Source organism: Mesoplodon bidens (genome assembly GCF_964165515.1).
Source record: "Mesoplodon bidens genome assembly, chromosome: 3".
In the NCBI taxonomy this organism is placed as follows: domain Eukaryota; kingdom Metazoa; phylum Chordata; class Mammalia; order Artiodactyla; family Ziphiidae; genus Mesoplodon; species Mesoplodon bidens.
Genome location: NC_138178.1, coordinates 476,887 through 502,199, shown reverse-complemented (window position 1 = coordinate 502,199; position 25,313 = coordinate 476,887). Strand labels below are relative to the sequence as shown.

General features: G+C 42.2%; 1 protein-coding gene across 5 annotated transcripts in view; it reads left to right on the top strand.

Annotated features, from left to right (window-relative positions):
- Positions 1-22,529, top strand: part of ODAD2 (outer dynein arm docking complex subunit 2) — a 248,108-nt gene extending 225,579 nt beyond the window's left edge. For all 5 annotated transcript variants that reach the window (XM_081226944.1, XM_081226942.1, XM_081226945.1 and 2 more), the window contains one exon: positions 22,139-22,529. In XM_081226944.1, the coding sequence (XP_081083070.1) occupies positions 22,139-22,252 (114 nt within the window). In that variant the 3' untranslated portion in view covers positions 22,253-22,529. The remainder of the gene's footprint in view (positions 1-22,138) is intronic.
- The last annotated feature ends 2,784 nt before the right edge of the window (positions 22,530-25,313 follow it).

Genomic DNA, 25,313 nt, shown 5'->3' with positions numbered 1-25,313 from the left:
CTTTAGTTCTTCTAGGTCCTTGTTAACTGTTTCTTGCATTTTGTCTATTCTATTTCCAAGATTTTGGATCATCTTTACTATTATTATTCTGAATTATTTTTCAGGTAGACTGCCTATTTCCTCTTCATTTGTTAGGTCTGGTAGGTTTTTATCTTGCTCCTTCACCTGCTGTGTGTTTTTCTGTCTTCTCATTTTGCTTATCTTACTGTTTGGGGTCTCCTTTTTGCAGGCTGCAGGTTCGTAGTTCCTGTTGTTTTTGGTGTCTGTCCCCAGTGGCTAAGGTTGGTTCAGTGGGTTGTGTAGGCTTCCTGGTGGAGAGGACTAGTGCCTGTGTTCTGGTGGATGTGGCTGGATCTTGTCTTTCTGGTGGGCAGGTCCACGTCTGGTGGTGTGTTTTGGGGTGTCTGTGGACTTTTTATGATTTTAGGCAGTCTCTCTGCTAATGGGTGGCGTTGTGTTCCTGTCTTGCTAGTTGTTTGGCATAGGGTGTCCAGCACTGTAGCTTGCTGGTCGTTGACTGAAGCTGGGTGAAGGTGTTGAGATGGAGATCTCTGGGAGATTTTCGCCGTTTGATATATGTGGAGCTGGGAGGTCTCTTGTGGACCAGTGTCCTGAAGGTGGCTCTTCCACCTCAGAGGCACAGCACTGACTCCTGGCTGCAGCACCAAGAGCCATTCATCCACACGGCTCCTCAATTTGGGATGATTCGTTGTCTATTCAGGTATTCCACAGATGCAGGTACATCAAGTTGATTGTGGACCTTTAATCCGCTGCTTCTGAGGCTGCTGGAAGAGATTCCCCTTTCTCTTCTTTGTTCGCACAGCTCCCGGGGCTCACCTTTGGATTCGGCCCCGCCTCTGCGTGTAGGTCGCCGGAGGACATGTGTTCTTCGCTCAGACAGGACGGGGTTAAAGGAGCCACTGATTCGGGGGCTCTGGCTCACTCAGGCCGGGGGGAGGGAGGGGCACGGAGTGCGGGGCGAGCCTGCGGTGGCAGAGGCCGGCGTGACGTTGCACCAGCCCGAGGCGCGCCGTGCACTCTCCCGGGGAAGCCGTCCCTGGATCCCCGGACCCTGGCAGTGGTGGGCTGCACAGTCTCCCTGGAAAGGGGGCGTGGACAGTGACCTGTGCTCGCACACAGGTGTCTTGGCGGCGGCAGCAGCAGCAGCCCCAGCGTCCCACGCCCATCTCTGGGGTCCGCGCTTTCAGCCGCAGCTTGCGCTCGTCTCTGGAGCTCCTTTAGGCGGCGCTCTTAATCCCCTCTCCTTGCGCACCAGGAAACAAAGAGGGAAGAAAAAGTCTCTTGCCTCTTCAGCAGCTCCAGACTTTTTCTCAGACTTCCTCCCGGCCAGCCGTGGCACACTAACCCCCTTCAGGCTGTGTTCACGCCGCCAACCCCACTCCTCTCACTGTGATCTGACTGAAGCCCGAGCCTCAGCTCCCAGCCCTGGCCTCCCCAGCGGCCGTGCAGACAAGCCTCTTGGGCTGGTGAGTGCCAGTCAGCACTGGTCCTCTGTGCGGGAATCTCTCCGCTTTGCCCTCCGCACCCCTGTGGCTGCGGTCTCCTCCGTGGCTCCGAAGCTCCCCCCCCACCGCCACCCACAGCCTCCGACCGCGAAGCGGCTTCCTAGTGTGTGGAAGCTTTTCCGCCTTCACGGCTCCCTCCCACTGGTGCAGGCCCCGGCCCTATCCTTTTGTCTCTGTTTATTCTTTTTTCTTTTGCCCTACCCAGGTACGTGGGGAATTTCTTGCCTTTTGGGAGGTCTGAGGTCTTCTGCCAGCGTTCAGTAGGTGTTCTGTAGGAGTTGCTCCTTGAATTTCTTGAGACTTGTTTTCTGGCCTAACATGTGATCAACCCTGGAGAATGCTCTATGTGCCCTGAGAATGTATACTCTGCTGCTTTTGGATGGAATATTCTGTATAAACCTATTAAATCTCTGGTCTCCTATGTCATTTGTGGCTGATGTTTCCTTATTGGCTTTCTGTCTGGATGATCTATCCATCTATGGAAGTGGGGTGTGGAAGTCCCCCCACTCTTATTGTATTGCTGTCACTTTGTCCCTTTAGGCTCATTAATATTCACTTTAAATATTTTGGTGCTCCTCTGTTGGGTGTATATTTATAAATGTTTAGATCTTCTTGCTAGAGTAACCCTTTTATCATTATATAATGTTCTCTTTGTCTTTTATTACAGTCTTTATTTTAAAGTCTATTTTATCTGATATGAGTATAGCTACTCCAACTTTCTTTTCATTTCCATTTGCATGGAATATCTTTCTCCATCCCTTTGCTTCACTGTGTGTGTCCTTACTTCTAAAGTGAGCCTCTTGTAAACAGCATATAGTTGGGTCTTGTTTTTTTCATCCATTCAGCCACTCTGTGTCTTTCAATAGGAGCATTTATTTTTATGTTTTAAATTTTTTATATTGGACTATTTTTCAAGTCCTTATTGAATTTGTTACAATATTGCTTCTGTTTTATGTTTTGGTTTCTTGACCATGAGGTATGTGGGCTCTCAGCTCCCTGTCCAGGGATTGAACTCACACCCCCTGCATTGGAAGGTGAAGTCTGAATCACTGGACTGCCAGGGAAGTCCCCTCAATAGGAGCATTTAGTCCATTTACACTTGAAGTAATTATTGATAGGTATGTATTTACTGCCATTTTGTTAGCTGTTTTCTGGCTTGTAGTTTCTGGTTTGTAGTTCTGTTCCTTTCTTCTTCTCTCTCTTCCTCTGTGGTTACATGCATTTCTTTAGTGTTATGTTCAGGTTCTTTTGTCATTTTTCTTTTTGTGTATTTACTATAAATTTTTGCTTCATGGTTACCGTGAGGTTGACATATAATGTAATGGTCTGTTTTAAGTTGATAACAACTTAAATTTGAACACACCCTAGAACTCTACTTTTTATTCCCCCCATCATGTCTTATATCACTTTTTATATGATATAAAAAGTGATATATCACTTATGTCACTTTTTATATCTTTTAATTGTATGCACCCCTTGACTAATTATTGTAGTTTTATTTAATTTTACTTTTGTCTTTTTTTTTTTTTTTTTTTTTTTTTTTTTTTTTTGCGGTAGGCGGGCCTCTCACTGTTGTGGCCTCTCCCCTTGCAGAGCACAGGCTCCGGATGCGCAGGCTCAGCAGCCATGGCTCACGGGCCTAGCCGCTCTGCGGCATGTGGGATCTTCCCAGACCGGGGCACGAACCCGTGTCCCCTGCATCGGCAGGCGGACTCTCAACCACTGCGCCACCAGGGAAGCCCTTACTTTTGTCTTTAACCTTCATGCTTGCTTTATAAGTGACTGATTCATTACCTTTACTATATATTTGCCTTTCCCAGTGAGATTTTTTTTTTATTTGGTATGTTTTCTTGTTATTAATTAGTACCATTTCTTTTCAGCTTAAGGAAGTCCCTTTAACATTTCTGACCTAGGTTCTCATTCTCCCAGCAGATCACTTAAATTGCCTTTTTTTCTCTTCTCTGCCTTTTCTTCTTAAAAGAAGGAAAGATTCTCCTAAGTTACCAATCTGAGTGATTTAGTTTTCTCTAGGCTATACCTTCAAAGTCAGCCCCAGATCTTTTTTGCATATCAAAAAGTTGGCCTAATTATTACGTTCAGGCAACAGAGAATAGTGACTCAGACCACTCCGTGGAGGTAGTCAAAAGAGGTCCAACTCTGGGCACATTTTGAAGGTGGAGCCAACAGATTTGTTCATGTCTTGGATGAGGGCCATGAGAAAAGAGGAAGCTGAGGACACTGCAATGTCTTTGGCCCAAGCAACTGGAGAGATGAGTTGACATGAGTTGAGATGGGGAGGCTGTGAGAAAACGGGTTTCAGATGGGAGAATCAGCAGTTCAGCTTTGTCTATGTAAAATTTAATGTGTATTTTTATATCCAAGTGGAGATGTCAACTAGGCAGTCAAATGGTCAGAGTTCAGGTCAGAGCTGGAGACTTAAATTTTATCATTCCACTCCTTGATATAATATACATCCTATGTACAACTTATATTCATGATATATATGTATACACACACAGTTGACTTTGAACAACATGAGTTTGAACTCTGTGCGTCCACTTATTTGCAGATTTTTTTCAATAGTTGGTTAAATCCATGGATGTGGAACTACAGTTACAGGGGACCAACTACGGGACTTGAGCATCTGTGGATTTATGGTATCTGTGGCAGGTCCTGGAACCAACACCCTATGGACACTGAAGGATGACTGCGTACATGTATATAATTTACATACACACATATATACACACATATAACTTGTCTCCAAAAAAACCTACTTCTAAATATTCTCTCACAAAAGTGATTTAACAATAGGACACAGACAGCCACATGGACTTTCAATCTCTTCCCAAAGGGAGAAACACAAGTTAAATGCAGGCACTGTATCCAGAATTGATAACAAGAGGGCATTTTTCTTAGAGTCTGGAGGAAACCTATGGACTATTCCAAGTAAGATAGCAAATTAAACTCCTGAGTTTAATTTTTCTTCCTTCTGAAATCTACTAACAAACAACATTATATTCAAGAAACTTAAAAAAAAAAACCAACAGGGACAAGGAAAATTGGAGAATTGCAGAGGAGAAGATAATAAATTTGTAGATGTTGAAATTCAGTGGGAGAGTGGCAACTGCCCAGCAGATTTGAGGAATCAGAATGCAAAGTCAAAAGTGGGGAAAACTGAGACCAAACCCAATTTACAACGTGGAAGCCTCAAAATATCAGGAACTAGTAGTACTAAGTACCTCTGGAACTGTTTGGTAGGGTTGAGGGTGCAGGCTCCAATAAGGAAGACTGGGTGAAAGCTAGAGCCCCCTGTCCAACTCCACCCCACAGAGTCACTGCTGTCCCCAGCCCAACATCTGTCTACAGAGGGTAAAACAGTGTCTCTGGTCTGGAGGACAGCAGCCACTGTGAGGTGTGGCTACTCTACCCAAGATGGAGATTAAGCTCCACTGAATGGAGCTCTCTGTCTTACTCACTCAAAGATCTCTCGAAGCCAATCCTTTACTCTGCTGGCTAGAGTTTGAAGTGCTCTTTCTTGCATAATTTGACCAGCTCAACACAAAAGCTCTCAAGATATTGACCTGGGGAGAACTTCAGCCAGCCTTCCCAGGGCCTCTGCTGGCCTGTGGGAAACTGTTGTGTGGATTGGAAAACGTTATTTTCTCTGGGTAGATGAAGCTTTGCTAATGTCAGACTTGAAAAGCAGATCACAGTTTTGTGGGAGGAAAAAGGCATCCCTTCTTTCAGGAAGACATAGCCTCTGACCAGGGTTCATGAACTGGTAAGTAAGTGAGGGCTGCATTTCAGCCCCCTTCAATCTGGTGTCTTCATAGAGAGCACCATTGTAAGTGGCCCTGAGACCACCCCGATCAACCTGTAGTAAAGCACAAAGTCAGCAAGCCCCACCTACATACTCAAAATCTCCAATCATCCAATGAGTAACTGCATCTAAAGGATGTCTTGAACCTGTAAGATAGAATCTGAAACAAACAGAAACAAACAAATCAATCCTTGGAAGAAACAAAGTGTAGCACAGAGAAGAAAAAAATTTAACATCCTCAGGTGATATAAAAGGTATCACATCCATGAAACCAGAATAGGACTCTATTTAAAAAAAAGCATTCAGGAAGCACAAATTCAATAGAATAGTTGGAAAATAAAGGTAAAGAAACCTCCTAGAAAGTGAAGCAAAAAGATAAAGAAATGAAAATAGGAAAAGATTAAGAAAAAGAGAACCATGTAAAAGACGTAACTTTGGAAGACTGGCTTCAGAAGGAGATAATCGAGAAAACGGAGAGGAGGAAATGGAATGAAGTAATTGGAGAATTTCCCAGAACTGAAGTGCATGAACCACTAGATTGAAAGGGCCTATCAGGTGCCTGTATACAGTGGATAAAACAGGCCTACGATGAGATACGGCATTGTAAAATTTCAGGACGTTAAGTTTACACACACACACACGCACGATTTTGTAATCTTCAAAAGAGAAAGAAGGAGAGAGACAGAGATCACAACATCAAGAATCACTTTGGACTTCTCAACAGTAACACCAGAAGCAAGAAGAAAATGGAGCATTGCCTTCAAAACTCTTCCAACTCCTCAAAAATTACTTCCAATCTAGAATTCTATACCAAAGCAAACTGTTAAATTACGTATGAAAGAAGTCATGTAAGTCTTAAGAGGTTCACCTCCTTTGCACATTTTTCAAGAAGCTACTGGAGGGTATGATTATCCTTTTAAATATCTTCCAAATGTCTTCTAGACCTTCAAATAGAATATTGACAAGCCCAGCTCATATTCTATCATACTTGGTCTTGTTTGAACACATATTGGTGAAGTTCCTGACTGCTCTATTTCAAGGTCATTTTACCCCACAAAAGTGTTCTTTGAGCTACTAAGAACCAGAGGAAAGCCATAGTGAAACTCAAAGCAAAAATACAGAGCAGTCTCTTCCTTCTTCTGCATCACCTGGCCTATATTCTGGCCACCAGAGCCCCCAAGGACTGTGAGCCCTCTCTCAGGTCTCCCTGATTTCTCCAGAAAGGACTCTTGGAACCTATCACAGAAGCAGAACTTGACAGGGACTCAGAGACTCTATCCCACCGACCTATTCCTGAGAAACTCTGCCCTCTCTTCTACAGAGGTGCTCATGCACATGACCCAACCTCCACTGCCCAGGAGCAGCCTGACCTCTTCTCGAGAGGGTCAGTTGCTCCAGCCAATTGTAGACACTTTTCATCGCTGTCACTTGTTACTAGCGTTGGGATGGGTGTACAGCTCCTGACGTGTGTTTTCTACTAGAGTACTAAGGGCTAATAACAACCGGAGAGCAGTTACTGTGAGCCAGGCCTTGGCCCTAGAACCTTAAAAATATAACTTACAGATAATAGTAAACTTGGGGTCATCACAGGTGGCCTCCCATGCCCATTCCCCATGACCTTATCCTAGATTGCACCTTCTCCTAGCTCATCCCTGCCTTCCTCTGAGAGCAGTTGCAGGCTGGGCACTTATCTTTTTCTTATCACATCTTGTAACGGTCAGGCAGGGGAAGAGATTAATAGTAATAATTTAAAATATTGAATTATCCGTTTATTTCCCTTCTCTACCATCTTCTCCACCTTCCTTCACTTAGACTGAGTTACCCTTAACATTTTCCAACCCAATAGGAAGGAAAACACTTGAGTGAAAATGCATTTGAGTTCTGGCCAGCCTTGCAACTGAGTTTCTAGGATAGTCTTTTGCGGGAAGGAGGTAGAGAAGTTTTATTCAATTATTCTAATAACACAAGAGGTGTGGGTGAGCTCTGTTTTTTTATAATATAAATTAATAAGTTATATAGTTTAGCCTTACCTTTCCATGAATATTTAAAATTCCACTGACCATTTCCATATTCGTCCAACTTCTCCTAGTTCCCATTGCGAATATATTCCAGATCCAAGGCATTTGTCCCATTTTAATTATCTACTATATGCCTTTGTTCACCCGTGGGGGTCTGATGTCCTTGTGGACTAGAGACTGACTCAGGGGGGGACTCTGATCTGAACAGAACTCATCATGTATTAGAATGAACACAGACTTGTGTTAGTGCAACTTCCTTGCCTTATGTTTTTCTTCACTTAACAGGACACCACGAACCTCCTGTTACCACTAATTTCCAAGGTAATTAGATAAACTTGCTTATTTGGATCAGTCCAGCTGGAACTCCAGCAGAGACAGTGAGCTGACAGAAAATTTCATCTGCCCGTCTCTACCCAACAGCAACCAGCCTCCAGTTCACGACAGCAGCAGTAATGAAAGGGTCATCCGTTGTGAGCATGTAGTATAAGCACGTCATTACATCATCATCTCATTGAATCCCCACATCTATCCCATGAAAATGGCATTACTGCAAATCCTAATTTTACTGATGAGAAAACTGAGGCTCGAAGATGGCGGAGTAGAAGGACGTGCTCTCACTCCCTCTTGTAAGAGCACCGGAATCACACCTAACTACTGAACAACCATGGACAGGAAGACACTGGAACTCACCAAAAAAGATACCCCACATCCAAAGACAAAGGAGAAGCTACAATGAGATGGTAGGAGGGGCGCAATCACAATAAAATCAAACCCCATAACTGCTGCGTGGGTGACTCACAAACTGGAGAACACTTATACCACAGAAGTCCACCCACTGGAGTGAAGGTCCTGAGCCCCACGTCAGGCTTCCCAACCAGGGGGTCTGGCAATGGGAGGAGGAATTCCCAGAGAATCAGACTTTGAAGACTAGCGGGATTTGATTACAGGACTTCAAGAGGACTGGGGGAAACAGAGACTCCACTCTTGGAGGACGCACACAAAGTACTGTGTGCATCGGGACCCAGGGGAAGGAGCAGTGACCCCAGGGGACACTGACCAGACCTACCTGCTGGTGTTGGAGGGTCTCCTGCAGAGGCGGGGGGTGGCTCTGTCTCACCGTGAGGACAAGGACACTGGCAGCAGAAGTTCTCGGAAGTACTCCTTGGCGTGAGCCCTCCCAGAGTCTGTCATTGGCCCCACCAAAGACCCCAGGTAGGCACCAGTGTTGGGCTGCCTCTGGCCAAACAACTAACAGGGAGGGAACCCAGCCCCACCCATCGGTAGACAAGCGGATTAACGTTTTACTGAGCTCTGCCGACCAGAGCAACAGCCAGCTCTACCCACCACCAGTCCCTCCCATCAGGAAACTGGCACAAGCCTCTTAGATAGCCTAATCCACCAGAGGGCAGACAGCAGAAGCAAGAAGCACTACAGTCCTGCAGCCTGTGGAACAAAAACCACATTCACAGAAAGATAGACAGAATGAAAAGGCAGAGGACTATGTACCAGATGGAGGAACAAGATAAAACCCCAGAAAAACAACTAAATGAAGTGGAGATAGGCAACCTTCCAGAAAAAAGAATTCAGAATAACGATAGTGAAGATGATCCAGGACCTCAGAAAAAGAGTGGAGGCAAAGATCGAGAAGATGCAGGAAATGTTTAACAAAGACATAGAAGAATTAAAGAACAAACAAACAGAGATGAACACTACAGTAACTGAAATGAAAAATACACTAGAAGGAATCAATAGCAGGATAACTGCGGCAGAAGAACGGATAAGTGACCTGGGAAGACAGAATGGTGGAATTCACTGCTGCAGAACAGAATAAAGAAAAAAGAATGAAAAGAAATGAAGACAGCCTGAGACCTCTGGGACAACATTAAATGCAGCAACATTTGCATTATAGGGATCCCAGAAGGAGAAGAGAGAGAGAAAGGACCCGAGAAAATATTTGAAGAGATTATAGTCAAAAACTTCCCTAACATGGGAAAAGAAATAGCCACCCAAACGCAGGTAGCGCAGACAGTCCCATACAGGATAAACCCAAGGAGAAACATGCCAAGACACATAGTAATCAAGTTGGCAAAAATTAAAGACAAAGAAAAATTATTGAAAGCAGCAAGGGAAAAATGACAAATAACATACAAGAGAACTCCCATAAGATTTACAGCTGATTTCTCAGCAGAAACTCTACAGGCCAGAAGGGAGTGACATGACATATTTAAAGTGATGAAAGGGAAGAACCTACAACCAAGATTACTCTACCCAGCAAGGATCTCACTCAGATTTGATGGAGAAATCAAAAGCTTTACAGATGAGCAAAAGCTAAGAGAATTCAGCACCACCAAACCAGCTCTACAACAAATGCTAAAGGAACTTCACAAGAGAAGAAAAGGACCTACAGTAACAAACCCAAAACAGTTAAGAAAATGGTAATAGGAACATACATATCGATAATTACCTTAAACGTGAATGGATTAAATGCTCCAACCAAAAGACACAGGCTCGCTGAATGGATACAAAAACAAGACCCATATATATATGCTGTCCACAAGAGACCCACTTCAGACCTAGGGACACATACAGACTGAAAGTGAGGGGATGGAAAAGATATTTCATGCAAATGGAAATCAAAAGAAAGCTGGAGGAGCAATACTCATATCAAATAAAATAGACTTTAAAATAAAGAATGTTAACAAGAGACAAGGAAGGACACTACATAATGATCAAGGGATAAATCCAAGAAGAAGATATAACAATTATATATGCACCCGACATAGGATCACCTCAATACATAAGGCAACTGCTAACTGTTATAAAAGAGGAAATTGACACTAACACAATAATAGTGGGGGACTTTAACACCTCACTTACACCAATGGACAGATCATCCAAAAAGAAAATTAATAAGGAAACACAAGCTTTAAATGACACAATAGACCAGATAGATTTAATTGATATTTATAGGACATTCCATCCAAAACCAGCAGATTACACTTTCTTCTCAAGTGCGCACGGAGCATTCTCCAGGATGGATCACATCTTGGGTCACAAATCAAGCCTCAGTAAATTTAAGAATATTGAAATCATATCAAGCATCATTTCTGACCACAGTGCTATGAGATTAGAAATCAGTTACAGAGAAAAAAACGTAAAAAACACAAACACATGCAGGCTAAACAATATGTTACTAAATAACCAAGAGATCACTGAAGAAATCAAAGAGGAACTCAAAAAATACATAGAGACAAATGACAGTGAAAACACGATGATCCAAAACCTATGGGATGCAGCAAAAGCAGTTCTACGAGGGAAGTTTATAGCAATACAATCCTACCTCAAGAAACAACAAACATCTCAATTAAACAATCTAACCTGCCACTTAAAGAACTAGAGAAAGAAGAACAAACAAAACTCAAAGTTAGTAGAAGGAAAGAAATCATGAAGGTCAGAGCAGAAATAAATGAAATAGAAACAAAGAAAACAGTAGCAAAGATCAATAAAACTAAAAGTTGTTTCTTTGAGAAGATAAACAAAATTGATAAACCATTAGCCAGACTCATCAAGAAAAAGAGGGAGAGGACTCAAATCAATAAAATTAGAAATGAAAAAGGAGAAGTTACAACAGACACCGCAGAAATACAAAGCATCCTGGGCTTCCCTCGTGGCGCAGTGGTTGAGAGTCTGCCTGCCGATGCAGGGGACACGCGTTCGTGCCCTGGTCCGGGAAGAGCCCACATGCCACGGAGCAGCTGGGCTGGTGAGCCATGGCCGCTGAGCCATGGCCGCTGAGCCTGTGCATCCGGAGCCTGTGCTCTGCAATGGGAGAGGCCACAACAGTGAGATTGAGAGGCCCGCATACCACTAAAAAAAAAAAAAAAAAAAAAAAAAGAAATACAAAGCATCCTAAGAGACTACTACAAGCAACTCTATGTCAATAAAATGGACAACCGGGAAGAAATGGACAAATTCTTAGAAAGGTATCACCTTCCAAGACTGAACCAGGAAGAAATAGAAAATATGAACAGACCAATCACAAGTAATGAAATTGAAACTGTGATTAAAAATCTTCCAACAAACAAAAGTACAGGACCATGCGGCTTCACAGGTGCATTCTATCAAACATTTGGAGAAGAGCTAACACCCATCCTTCTCAAACTCTTCCAAAAAATGGCAGAGGAAGGAACAATCCCAAACTCATTTTATGAGGCCACGGTCACCCTGATACCAAAACCAGACAAAGATACTACAAAAAAAGAAATTACAGACCAGTATCACTCATGAATATAGACGCAAAAATCCTCAACAAAATACTAGCAAAAAGAATTCAACAACACATTAAAAGGATCATACACCATGATCAAGTGGGATTTATCCCAGGAATGCAAGGATTCTTCGATATATGCAAATCAATCAATGTGATAAACCATATTAACAAATTGAAGAAGAAAAATCATATGATCATCTCAATAGATGCAGAAAAAGCTTTTGACAAAATCCAACACCCATTTATGATAAAAACTCTCCAGAAAGTTGGCATAGAGAGAACCCACCTCAACATAATAAAGGCCATATACGACAGACCCACAGCAAACATCATTCTCAATGGTGAAAAACAGAAAACATTTCCTCTAAGATCAGGAGCAAGACAAGGAGGTCCACTCTCAACACAATTATTCAACATAGTTTTGGAAGTTTTAGCCACGGCAGTCAAAGAAGGAAAAGATATAAAAGGAATACAAATTGGAAAAGAAAAAGTAAAACTGTCACTGTTTGCAGATGACATGGTACTATACATAGAAAATCCTAAAGATGCCACCAGAAAATTACTAGAGCTAATCAATGAATTTGGTAAAGTAGCAGGATACGAAATTAATGCAGAAATGTCTTGCATTCCTATACACTAATGATGAAAAATCTGAAAGAGAAATTAAGGAGACATTCCCATTTACCATTGCAACAAAAAGAATAAAATACCTAGGAATAAACCTACCCTAAGGAGGTAAAAGACCTGTACCCAGAAACCTATAAGACACTGTTAAAGAAATTAAAGATGAAACAAACAGATGGAGAGATATGCCATGTTCTTGGATTGGAAAAATCAATATTGTGAAAATGACTATACTACCCAAAGTAATCTACAGATTCAATGCAATCCCTATCAAATTACCAATGCCATGTTTTTTTACAGAACTAGAACAAAAAATCTTAAAAATTTTATGGAGACACAAAAGACCCCAAATAGCCAAAGCAATCTTGAGGGAAAAAAATGGAGCTGGAGATATCAGGCTCTCAGACTTCAGACTATACTACAAAGCTGCAGTAATCAAGACAATAGGGTACTGGCACAAAAACAGAAATATAGATCAATGGAACAGGATAGAAAGCCCAGAGGTAAACCCACGCACCTATGGTCACCTTATCTTTGATAAAGGAGAGAAGAATATACAATGGAGAAAAGACAGTCTCTTCAATAAGCGGTGCTGGGAAAACCGGACAGCTACATGTAAAAGAATGAAATTAGAACACTCCCTAACACCATACACAAAAATAAACTCAAAATGGATGAAAGACCTAAATGTAAGACTGGACATTATAAAACTCTTAGAGGAAAACATAGGCAGAACACTCTTTGACATAAATCACAGCAAGATCTTTTTTGATCCACCTCCTACAGTAATGAAAATAAAAACAAAAATAAACAAATGGGACGTAATGAAACTTAAAAGTTTTTGCACAGCAAGGGAAACTACAAACAAGACAAAAAGACAACCCTCAGAATGGAAGAAAATATTTGCAAATGCATCAATGGACAAAGGATTAATCTCCAAAACATATAAACAGCTCATGCAGCTCAATATTAGAAAAACAAACCACCCAATCCAAAAATGGGCAGAAGACCTAAATAAACATTTCTCCAAAGAAGACATACAGGTGGCCAAGAGGCACATGAAAAGCTGCTCAACATCACTAATTATTAGAGAAATGCAAATCAAAACTACAATGAGGTATCATCACCTCACACCAGTTAGAATGGGCATCATCAGAAAATCTACGAACAACAAATGCTGGAGAGGGTGTGGAGAAAAGGGAACCCTCTTGCACTGTTGGTCGAATGTAAACTGATACAGCCACTATGGAGAACAGTATGGAGGTTCCTTAAAAAACTACAAATAGAACTACCATATGACCCAGCAATCCCACTACTGGGCATATACCCAGAGAAAACCATAATTCAAAAAGACACATGCACCCCAATATTCATTGCAGCACTATGTACAATAGCCAGGACTTGGAAGCATCCTAAATGCCCATCAACAGATGAATGGATAAAGAAGATATGGTACATATATACAATGGAATATTACTCAGCCATAAAAAGGAATGAAATCGGGTCATTTGTAGAGACGTGGATGGACCTAGAGACTGCCATACAGAGTGAAGTAAGTCAGAAAGAGAAAAACAAATATCGTATATTAATGCATATATGTGGAACCTAGAAAAATGGTAGAGATGAACCAGTTTGCAGGGCAGAATTTGAGACACAGATACAGAGAACAAACGTATGGACACCGAGGGGGGAAAGTGGCAGGGTGGGGTGGTGGTGGGATGAACTGGGAGATTGACGTGTATACACTAATATGTATAAAATGGATGACTAATAAGAACCTGCTATATAAAAAAATAAGTAAAAAAATTCAAAAAAAAGTATCAGTAGAAATCCTACTTGGAATAGTATGCCACAATAAAGCAAAAACATGTACTTACACAAATGAAAAAAAAAAAGAAAAGAAATAAACCTGAGGCTCAGGGAAAGTTACCCCAGGTCATACACAGTGAGGAGAATATAAGACTGAAAACCAGACTGTCTGAACCCAAGGTGTGAACTCACAGCCACTACATTCCATAATCTATGAGCATGTTCTTTTTTCTTTTTTACTCGAGAGAATTATCTTTGTCACTTTGATCTACCCAATAGCAAAATGCAATTCTAAACAACCGTGTCCATGTGTGTGTTTTTATCCATCCTTACCTTATCTTTTCTTTGGCATTCTTATCCGGGAAACCTCCGTAGACACAAATGTTCTTTATATTGGATAGGAAGCAAAATGGAAGAGTGACTTGAAGCTGTTCCAAGTGACACTGTGAACTTCTGCCCAGGGTGTGCAGAGACTTGTCGCTTCCTTTTCCTCTAGTAGAGAGCAGGGTCCCATGAACTCCTGATCCAGCCAGAAACCAAGTCATTCTCCATTTCTAGCATTCTGTAGAAGAGGGCTGTTAGGGCACTCTTTGTTATGTGACCTATTTCTCCCGCCCAGGACACCGGACCCGTGTGTGTGTGTGTGTGTGTGTGTGTGTGTGTGTGTGTGTGTGTGTGTGTGTGTGTGTGTGTGTGTGTGTGTGTGTGTGTGTGTGTGTGTGTGTGTGTGTGTGTGTGTGTGTGTGTGTGTGTGTGTGTGTGTGTGTGTGTGTGTGTGTGTGTGTGTGTAACAGCACTCTAGTGGAAGGCTCATGTAAAGACAACTTGAGGGAAAACCAGAGGACAAACCTACTCCAGTGTGAAGGAACGTCTACATAGAAAGGGCAGTGGATGGAAGCAGCAGACCCCTCCCAAGATCTGTGGACATGGCCCTTGGATCACAGGGCATGTGCTCCTGTCACCCAGAGGCAAGCAGACACCATGCAAAGGCAAGCTCCTTGCTTCACTTCACCGAAAAGCAGAATCAAGAGTTTTGCCCCAACCAGCAAATGTAAAATGGGTTTTGAGGCCCATGGCTCTGGGGAGCTGCCACGTGAAATGAGTTACCAAGGCTCAGAGTTGGGGTCGGGACCCACCAAGAGCCTCTGCAGCAGAGCCCAGCCCGCCGGACAGCCAGGAGGCCACCGGCCCGGAGGACAGGGTCCAGAGGCATCGTGTGTTCCTGGGTCGCGCAAACCTCACCTCAGTGCCCGGGAAACTGACAGCAGAAGAAGGGTTCAGATCAGCTCTGGGAACGCCAGAGTTTTCTGGAAAACCCGCTGAGCTCAGCGTGCATGCAGGTATTTCAGCGCTCCTCCGGCTCTAATGAGAACAACTATTCCCAGCCTGGGTTCGCCCGAACAGTGTCAAGTCAAACCACAAGAAAATCTGTTATCACTCAAATTGGTACTTTTCATACATACTTTTCATACAACTGAAATATTACATAAAGTCATGAACTGTTAGTTGTAAAAGTAGAAATTGGACGCAGACTCCGATTCCCTTGCTACCTTCGTCTCACCTTCCCAGAGATGTGAAGCTCCGGTCACAGCTGCATTCTGAGGGCATGTGCCTTGTGATCAAAGCCTTTGCCACTGGAAGAAGTACTCGTGCGCCCAGTCCACAGACCACTCTCGGTGCACCTCCCAGTGTCCTCGTTCACACCAACGCTGTGAAAAGTTATGTGTTTGAACGATGTTTTAAAGTGCTCTGTGCAATTAAGTTCTAAAGCAAGGGAGCCGGTTTTCCTTCAGTGTATATATGAAACTCCCAATAAATTTAAGGTCTCTGGGTATGTTTGGGGGAGGGGGAGGATGAGAAAGAGGAAAGTTTTCGAAAGGAACAAACACTTCAAAAAGGTAAATCTGAGGTGTTTTTCCTCCTTATCAGATTTTAAAATGTCTTTATAGTTGGAAAAAGTCTACAAATCAAAAAAATATATACTGGGAAAAAAATGCATACCAATTCCATAATCACTTGTACCCAGTTTGCGTCTCACCTTCCTAAGGAGAGCACTCCTTTTAAGTAATGATCGCAAAGTATCACATAGCACCTTCCCCTTGCCATGTGTGTTAGTGATCTGAAAACATGCTGCTCTTTACTTTCTGTTAGCTGCCCCTCAAATGCAGGATTTTGTGCTAAGTTTCCATTATGTGGCTGTTTATATTTGTTTTAAAGCATTGCCCTGGGTGCCCTCGTTTGCTTGTGAAGCTCTTAAGAAAAACAGATATTCCTGAGCCTAATTCAAAACCAAGACACATACACAGCACATGTTGTTCAGATAATGGTTTGGGAAAGTCGCACATCCTTACTCAATTTGTAAAGCAGCATTAGCTACATAGCCTCTGGATGTATTAACAATGCAATGAGTAGCATTCATTAACGGCCAAATAAAGTTCAGGGAAAATAAATTCAGAGCGCAGCATCACCCAAAGAGGGTCCTAGGAATGCCTCTCAGCTATCAAGCCCTTCATACCTTTATCAGGCAGAGAACGTTACACTTCCAACTCTGTACCCTGGATTGAGAATGTTCCTGGGTAAGGAAAAGGGCCAGAGCAGGATACGATTAACCAACAAAGAAAAAATCCCAGTGCCTGGCACCCCGTAAGCTTGGTAGCTAATAAAACCATTTCACGCTGTACAAACATCAGGTGGCCTGTGGCCTGAGGCCAGTGAGTCACTGAAGCTATGTTTAAGGGGGCAGCTGTCACCTCTACCACATGTACCTTTCTAAGCCATGCTTTTCTCCTTTCATCTATTTTTAAACCTTTCACCCTTGTCTACACTTCAGTCACTTAAAACACTGGACTGCTGGGCTCCCCTGGTCAAGTTTTTAGGCTAAACATTCACTCACCACCATACTGGATATGGAAGGAAACCTCATGGTGAGAGCAAGAAACTGAGGCAAAATCAATTCCCCAAAGAGAAGTAGTCCTTCTGATGCACTCAGGAGTAGAAGTTCGGTAACAGACAGAGTCATTTATGCAGTTGGGTCATAAAACGGTACTGGCATCGACTGAACACTGTATTCTAACGGAGCATGTGTGACGGCACAGGGCATGCCCTCCCAGCAGCCCTGTCCAGTAGACTCCAGTGGCCGCCAGCACGCCACAGGCTCTGTCACAGACACAGGTGCCAACAGCATGCCAGACATCTCACACTCACTGTTCACTGGTTTACATAATTTGAAATTATGTAACTGGCATCAAGGGCTTGGGAATAAATGCACCCGACTCTTGGAAAGCTGGAGAGGGAACCACAGAACAACACCCAGGTCTGAGGGGGAGCATGGGCAAAACACCGGCCCATTTTTGGCAGGCATCAGCCAATGGGCTGCTTTCTTAGGGAGCTGTGCCAGGCAGCGGTGGCAGTGGCTGAGGCCAAGTGAAGCCTGGACCATTGGTACCCATGGCGTCAACCAGAGACGAGGTAGGGCCTGGAGCGAGTGCTGAAAGGGGCAGACGGACCACAGGGCCAAAATGCCTGCTTCCTTGTTCTTCTCAAACTAACCAGGGCTGGGCTCCAAAGAATAAATGCCAGAACCAGACTTTGGAACTGGTGAAGAAATCACCATGATCATGGATGGCAATTATGGAGCACTTACTTTGTCCTGGGCCCTTGGTTTACGAGATTCGAGTGCGTAACCTGTATGAAGCCAAGCCCCTCATGGTCCATTCGTGACTGGGACATGCAGTCCGAGACACACAAGACTGGCCGCCAAGGAGCAATTGAAAGTTAACTGTTATCCTGGTTTCCCTCTCTCCTGAAGCCAGAGCACCGTTAAGCTCTTTAAAATCTCCTACCTTTGTTCCACTTAGTCTCTCTCTCTCTGAAGCTTCTCCCAAATAAGCCCCCTACTCCAAGCTCTCCAAACCCTCTCTTCAAAACCGGGTGGACCCTCTGCCCTCTCTGCCTTTCCCCCTTCCTCCCCATCTGTTGTTGCTTCTCTCCGCAAGGAATCCTCTGCCCTTTCTGGTGTAAAGTCTCCCTGCCTGTGCTTCTCCAGTTTCCCCCTCACACACGGCCTCAGGGAACAATCAGACAAAACTGGAAGCGGGGGCGGGGGGCATACAAAGGTCACAAGATAGAGAGACCGAGAGAGCCTGTGAACACAGGTGGTCAAGCCCTTTAAAAGGTGTGCACCGTCTCACCCATCTTCACGATGACCCTCAGAGGTAGGTGATCCCATTAAACACATGACAAGGCAGAGCTGAAAGGTTCCGTAACTTACCCAGTAAGTGGAGAAGTCAGGATACAAATCCAAGCAGCTGCAACCTCAAAGACCATGGCCTTGACTACTACTTGACACTGCCTTTTCTCCAGAGGAGCTGGACAGCGTAAGGAGCCGTCTGGTTCCTCACTCAGGTAGTTGGGGTTCACAGCTAGAGCTTCATTTCACTTCTCCCTGGATTTAAAAAAACAACAACAAAAATTGCTGCAGGAGAGGCCCAAGACTAGAGCAGAGTGAGGCAGGCTGTCCCCGCAAGGCAAGTTTAGGTGAGTTCTCCGTACCAAGTCTCTGCCCCTGTTGTCCTCCAGTTTTCTGAATAGCATATGCAGGGCAGTTGGACACTGGACCATTTCTACATCCCATCTGCTTGTAGAAATCAGGCTTTTAAGGTGGCATCAGGCCCCCTAATCCAGGGCCCAGAAACATCTATAGGTAACTGACATTATTCATTATGATGACATGACTATAATTTAAAAAAATAATACAGTAATAAATATTGTCTATTAAAGTGATTTAGACTGGTGGGAGAATGTTAATGCTATATCTTATAAGACAGTGGGATCAACGAGGGAACTCATGAACCCATATTAATCATCTATTATACTTGGGAAAAGGAGGGAGAAAACCCTCAAGTTATTATATAATTTGCCGAGAAACTGATTGGAACGTCTGTTTTTGATAAAATAACTAATCTGAAGATTGGAAAGTAGAATGAAGGGGACAACAGGCCCCTCTGTGGAGAGAGGAGCATCCAGGCTCCCTCGACGTCACGCTGGGATGCTCTCAGCTAATGGTTTAGTAATGGCGCGGCAGCGTGAACTCCCCACGTTTACAGCGAGCGCTCCACATGTGAAGATGATGGAAGGTTACAGTGATGAGGTGGGGGCGTGAAAAAAAGTGGTGGATGAACGTCTGTGCTAAATGCGCATTCAGAAGAGACCGTCTAAATTTCATATCGTCATATCTGCTTTAAAAACTTTCATATAATAGTAAGGTGAGGCATAAACAAATAAGTAGATTGGTAAAAATACCAAACTGTAGATCAAGAGTTGAAAGTTGCAAGCTAGGAAAGGGGTTCAAGTGTGAGCTGCTATAAAAGGACTTTTAAGCTACGTGCTGCAGTAGCCAAGGAGAGCTGCTACTGCTCCGTTCTTCCTTTTCCACTATTTCCTCTTCCTGCAGAGAGAGAGACAGAGACAGAATGAGAATATAAATTGTGGTCGTGTGTGTGTGTGTGTGTGTGTGTGTGTGTGTGTGTGTATGTATAAAACTGTGTAACAATCTTATACTGACCTATATTCCCATAGCTACATCCTGGACTTTGTCCATTCTCAAGACAACCTTATCTATAAATCTTAAACTCCAAATAATCCATTCTCAGACTATAATGTCCTGTTTTTCAACTTCTTCCTATGCTTCATTCCCACTCACACTGTTTTCCTCCTTCACTGAGGTCTCTCTTCCTAATTCTCCCAGATTATCAGTACACTTCTGTTTCACTTCCCTTCCAGCCCAGCCCAGACCGCATGGCTGTGCAAATGAATTACAATCCTATAATATATGTCCTCTGTCCTACATCCTGTGCCTGGGTTATTGAATGATGCTGGAGAAAAACTCTCAGTAACACTCTTAAAAGATAAACGGAGGCATTTACAAGAGTCTATTTGAGCAAACATTGATTCACATCAGGCGGCACCAAATTGAAAATGGTTAGGAGGGCTCCACCAACAGGAGCCAGGGGGTGGTTTTTATAGACCCCAAAAGTGGGGTCTGGCTGCTTGTCACTCAAAAGCCACAAGTCAAACTACAAGTTAGTGGTTTGAGGATCCAGTGAGAGGATCCCGTTGGGGCTGGATTTACGAAGGGTTCATTTGCCATGTTGCACACATATTGTCTCCAGCAGGACTCAGTTAGAGGTGAGGGCACGGGGAAGACAGAGTAGGTTATGGTTTTAATGGATGGGTGTCATAAGGAGGCTTAAGAAACCGGTAAGATAATGAATGAAAAGATGGACTGTAGAATCTAAACTGGTTATGGAGGAAGTGAAGACAGGAGATGGTTTAAGAAAAAGTACACAGGCCAGTGGACTAGAGGTCGTGCTGAGAACAAACAAGTAAGTTCAACGGCCAAATCGGAAGAGAAGTAATTGTTATCAGAGTCTGGAGGTTGGACTGTTGATGAAAAACAAGAACCAGGGTGTGACCCTGGAAGCAGGGGCTAAAGTGTAGTGAAGATCATTGACAGGAGGAGGTCAAGAAACGGAGAGGCCAGACACCCTTCAATACCCCAGTGTGATCAAGGTCTCTCTTGTACAACCTCCTAAACGTTTCACGTTTTGCTTTCTTATTTAAGTCATCAATCTACCTGGAAGGGGTGTTTATGTATGAGATTACCATTTTCATTTTCTTCTATTTGGATAACCAGCTGTCCTTGGGCCGTCTGTTGAATAGTTTAGTCCCTAAATATCCCTTGAACTCATTCCTTCCATGCTGTTCGTGGTTCTGCTTTACTCAGTTCTTATCACCTCTGGCCTGATGTGTTGCAGTTCCCACCAGTCCCCTCTCTCCACAGTCCTTATTCTATTAAGTTGCCATAAAATTTATCTTTCTAAAATACAAATATGACCATGTCACTCTCCTGATGAATGTGCTTCAACAACTTCCTTTTATTACCTGCAGAATAAAAGCCAAACTCCTAAGCCTGCCATATTTAAGATGTTTCACAATATTTTTCTTTACAATATTTCTTTCCTTATCAAGACATCCTCATTCTATGACATTATCCACATTTGTACTCAAAGGCTACTGTATGAAAAATGTTCAATTCAAATTACATTTTAAATCTTTCATCAGAACTATTAGTTAGAATTATAATTGATAGATTTTAAAAGTTCTAATTAATTTTTTTGGCATCTACTGTGTATCAGGCACTGTATGATTTTACAAGATTCTTCCAGAGTTTACAATCTAAAGTAGGACAAAAAGCATTAATACAAGTCGGTGAAAAAGGGAAGAATACAAGTATAGCAACAGACATTTGAGTAAACAACTATGAGAGTTCTGATGAGGGAGAAATGGCATTTTGTTTGACAGAAGTCAGTGGAGGCTTTGTAGAAAAGTTAGCTGGGTCATGAAAGGTGGATAACAGAGAGTCAGAGAAGGAGATGGGAGGGCATTTTAGGTAGAGCAATGGCACCAATCAAGGCAAAAGAAGTGGGGAAGCGGGACCTTGGAGTACAGGATGGAACAGGAGAAAGATGAATGGCTAGAAAGGTAAACTGAGGCCAGAGCACAGAAATCCTTCAAGGACAGGTTAAGAGACTGGGCTCTAGTTAGCTGGCATTGGGAGTCAAGGAAAGTCTCTATTAAGGGACCGATATAATTAGGTTGTGACATGATGGGGTAGACTGGAATGCAGAGAGATTAAGCCTCGGAGGATGCACCAACAGTCTAGGCGTGATACACTGCTGGCTTGTCTCCGGAGGTGGAAGAGCCACAAAGGATGCAAGAGAAATTTCAAAGCAGAAATTTCGAGCAGTTAGATGACCGAAGAAAGGAGGGAGAAACAGGTCTAGCTCAGCTCCATTAAATAAAAAGGTAAGAATTTCATGAGAAATTCCTGCATCTGATTAAGTACCATTTATATTTGCATTTGCCACAGGGGAATTTCTCGGCCTTTTTTTTTTTGGTGACTTAAAAAGCATTTCATATTTAACATCATTCTTATAGTCTAACTTTACGTGTTTAGATTAACGGTTTTATTCTTATTTCCCTTCTCCCCATGCTCCGTGTGTGGCAGCTTCTACTGCATATGGTGGGGTCACCTGACCAGGATCTCCAGGAAGCCGCAGCTGGCTGTATATCCAACATTCGCAGGTTGGCTCTTGCTATAGAAAAGGCGAGATACACTTGAACGGACATTATAGCTACCAAATGTTACACGACACAGGCCATGTCACTCCCAGGGCCAGGAGGCCTCAACTGGGAAACATTTCATAGCAAATCCTTTACAAACAAATGTCTGAAAACACAGGAATTTAGAAATGCAAAGGATGCTGTTCATCCAAAAATTGTATGGGTATTTTTGTTCTATTTTAGGGATATGCCATGTAATGACATATAAAGCCAATATATTTGTGATAATTTTCCAGGAATTTGGGAATATATGTATACAGCGTGTGTGTGTGTGTGTGTGTGTGTGTGTGTGTGTGTGTGTGTGTGTGTGTGTGTGTGTGTGTGTGTGTGTGTGTGTGTGTGTGTGTGTGTGTGTGTGTGTGTGTGTGTGTGTGTGTGTGTGTGTCGGCGATGCTTTTGTATTTGTGGTGATTTTAATAAAGACATGGCCTTCCCGTTGTGCATTCATTCATGAATGTCTTTAGAATTCCCTTTCTGTTAAACCAATCTAACTGTCTTGACACTATGGTTTTGTTTGTTTGATCGCTTGCAACCCACGAGAGAGCTCTGAGGAGATGTGCTGATTTCACAAACTGTTATGGAATATAATTCAGAGTTAAGCAGCTGGGCTGAGAGAGAGCATCCCGAGGTCATTCCAAGTTTCTCCTAAAACTATCAAACATCTGAGAAGACAACGTATAACTGTCACTGTACCAGATAATGCAAATCACAAAAACATAAGCGATGAGTGAGATTTTCACTTTTGGATTTCCAAAGTATAAACAATTAGATGTTTTATTTCCCTCACAGGATTCACCAACACTTTTATTGAAAGAATTAGTTTATGCTGATTTAAGGGTAATATTACTTCACAGAAAATTGCTTTGAATTTCTGAACTTGTTTTCAGCACAAACAATACTTTTTAAAAAGTGGCTACAAAGGATTAATGGCATTTTATCAGGTTATAGAAACATTAGAAGCCACTTAAAAGAATCACATATGTAACCTTGGTGTGCTGCAATGTTTGGGAACTAACCGTCCCCAGCATCTAAAACGAGCTAGGAAAATAGCTTTGTATGCATCCACTCAGTAAACCAGCAACCTCACTTAATGCTTTAAAGAGCAGGCAAGGTTTTATTGAAAAACATTAAGTACTGTGTATGTTTTTCATAATTTGGAGAAGATCATAAACTTAACTGAATTAAATGTAAATAATTTGTATGAAATGAAAAGCCTGTACAGGATGAAAATTATACCAGTGATAGATTCTCCGATAAAAAGGTAAGGCATTTCTGAGAACTTTAAGGTTTTGTAAAACACCAATTCATCTTCACTGCTTTTCAAAGGATGTTATAAAAGAGGATAATAGAAACAAGGAAATGGTATCAGTGCTAACAAAGAATAGAATTTAAATAATAGTGTAAATCCTTTAGCTTTCAACAGTAGTTATTTCTAATGTTAAAGTCACTGGTTAGCTGTGTTTTACTAACATTAAAAACACATCTAGAAATCATGGATTATGACAGCTATAGAAAATTAATAAATATATTATTGTTACACTATTATTAAAGGAAGATTTCACCATCATTTTAAGATTTTTAAATATTCTTGGAATTAGGGGCTCCTGAGAGTGGAGGGAAGCAGCCGAAAACAAACAAAAAACAGAAGCAGCACAAAGAACTGGATGAATGGTTGGGAAGGATTGTTCCTTTACCATATGCAAGCTTGGGGCTTTTGTTTGCATGATTACTAAATGCATAAAATAAGAGCAAAGTACCATTTTAAAGGAAACTAAGCTTGTGGAAACAGATACAGTAAGCTAACATGAAAATCATCTTGTGTATTGCTAAGAATTGTGTCTTTTAATTCTTGAGCACCAGGAATGCAGTACCTTTAAAGTAAACAAAAGAGAAACTGAATTTCAAGGTCAATTTTTGGCTGTGTGTGTGTGTGTGTGTGTGTGAGATGGCATAACAGAAAATTCTGACCTTACTAGAAAAATGTCAAAGGCAGTGAGTGAAAGCACTCAGAGATGTCAGAGAACAAACATGCCGAGGATCACGCTATTTCTTTGCTACTCCATGCAAAGAGACCATCTTTTCTCTCTCCATGGGAGAGCACTTACTTTTTTTTTGCTTTAGTTTTTGTATAAGATGTTTTGTTTTATAGTTGTTTTCTGCTTTAAAGCTGACGACATTAATTCTAAGTTTTCAGCGACAGAGTTCTGTTTTAGGTTTTATTCTTCCCCTGGACATCCTGGGAATCCAATATGTTCTTCATGATAGCTGGCTATTTCAGTCTGAAAGGAGTTTAAGGTGGAAGGAATTTTAAATAGATACTCTCTGATCTTCTACTGTCTTTAGCTTGGAAAGTTTCCTTTTAGAAATCCTGGTCATCATTCTGCTGTTTGTAGTCACTATTATTTTGCCTCTCAGGATGACTTGTGTGAAAATAGTTTTCTTTTTAAAACTTCTTTAGGTTCTGAAAGTGAGTGGAAGGTTAGATGTCTTAGGGAATGATATTGCAAATCCTATTATTTTGATAGATTTTGGAATTACCACTATGTATCTCTAAGGCATTTGCATGGACTCGAAAGTCAATGATTCAAAATATTTGGAAAATTTATTTCCACTTAGGAAAATGAGAAATTCAGTTGTTGATAAACAGACAGCCATCTAACAAGATTAGGTTAAAAATAATAAAGAAAATTTCATAGTCCAAATAACTGAAGGTGTGTAATCACATTCCATAAAAGACAAGAATGGAATAGGCCATGTCCATTCTTATAATTCAGTGAGAACAGTAAGAACACCCACTTATTTAAGAACCTCACTGCCTCAAATGCATTAAGTGCCCAAAAAACACCTATGTACCTCCTGTACTTAAGTGTAAAATGTGGGATTCTCTTCCTCAGTGAGAAAGGATTAGAAAGAGAACAGCATTTTATATGATGCTACCTAATGCTGTCACTGTAGTAGGTACTTCCTACTTGTGATCTCATTTAAAATACAGGAGAATTGGTAAAAGAGCTAATCTCGTATCATACTAGGGTCTATCTAAGTGGGCACAGTTATTCTGC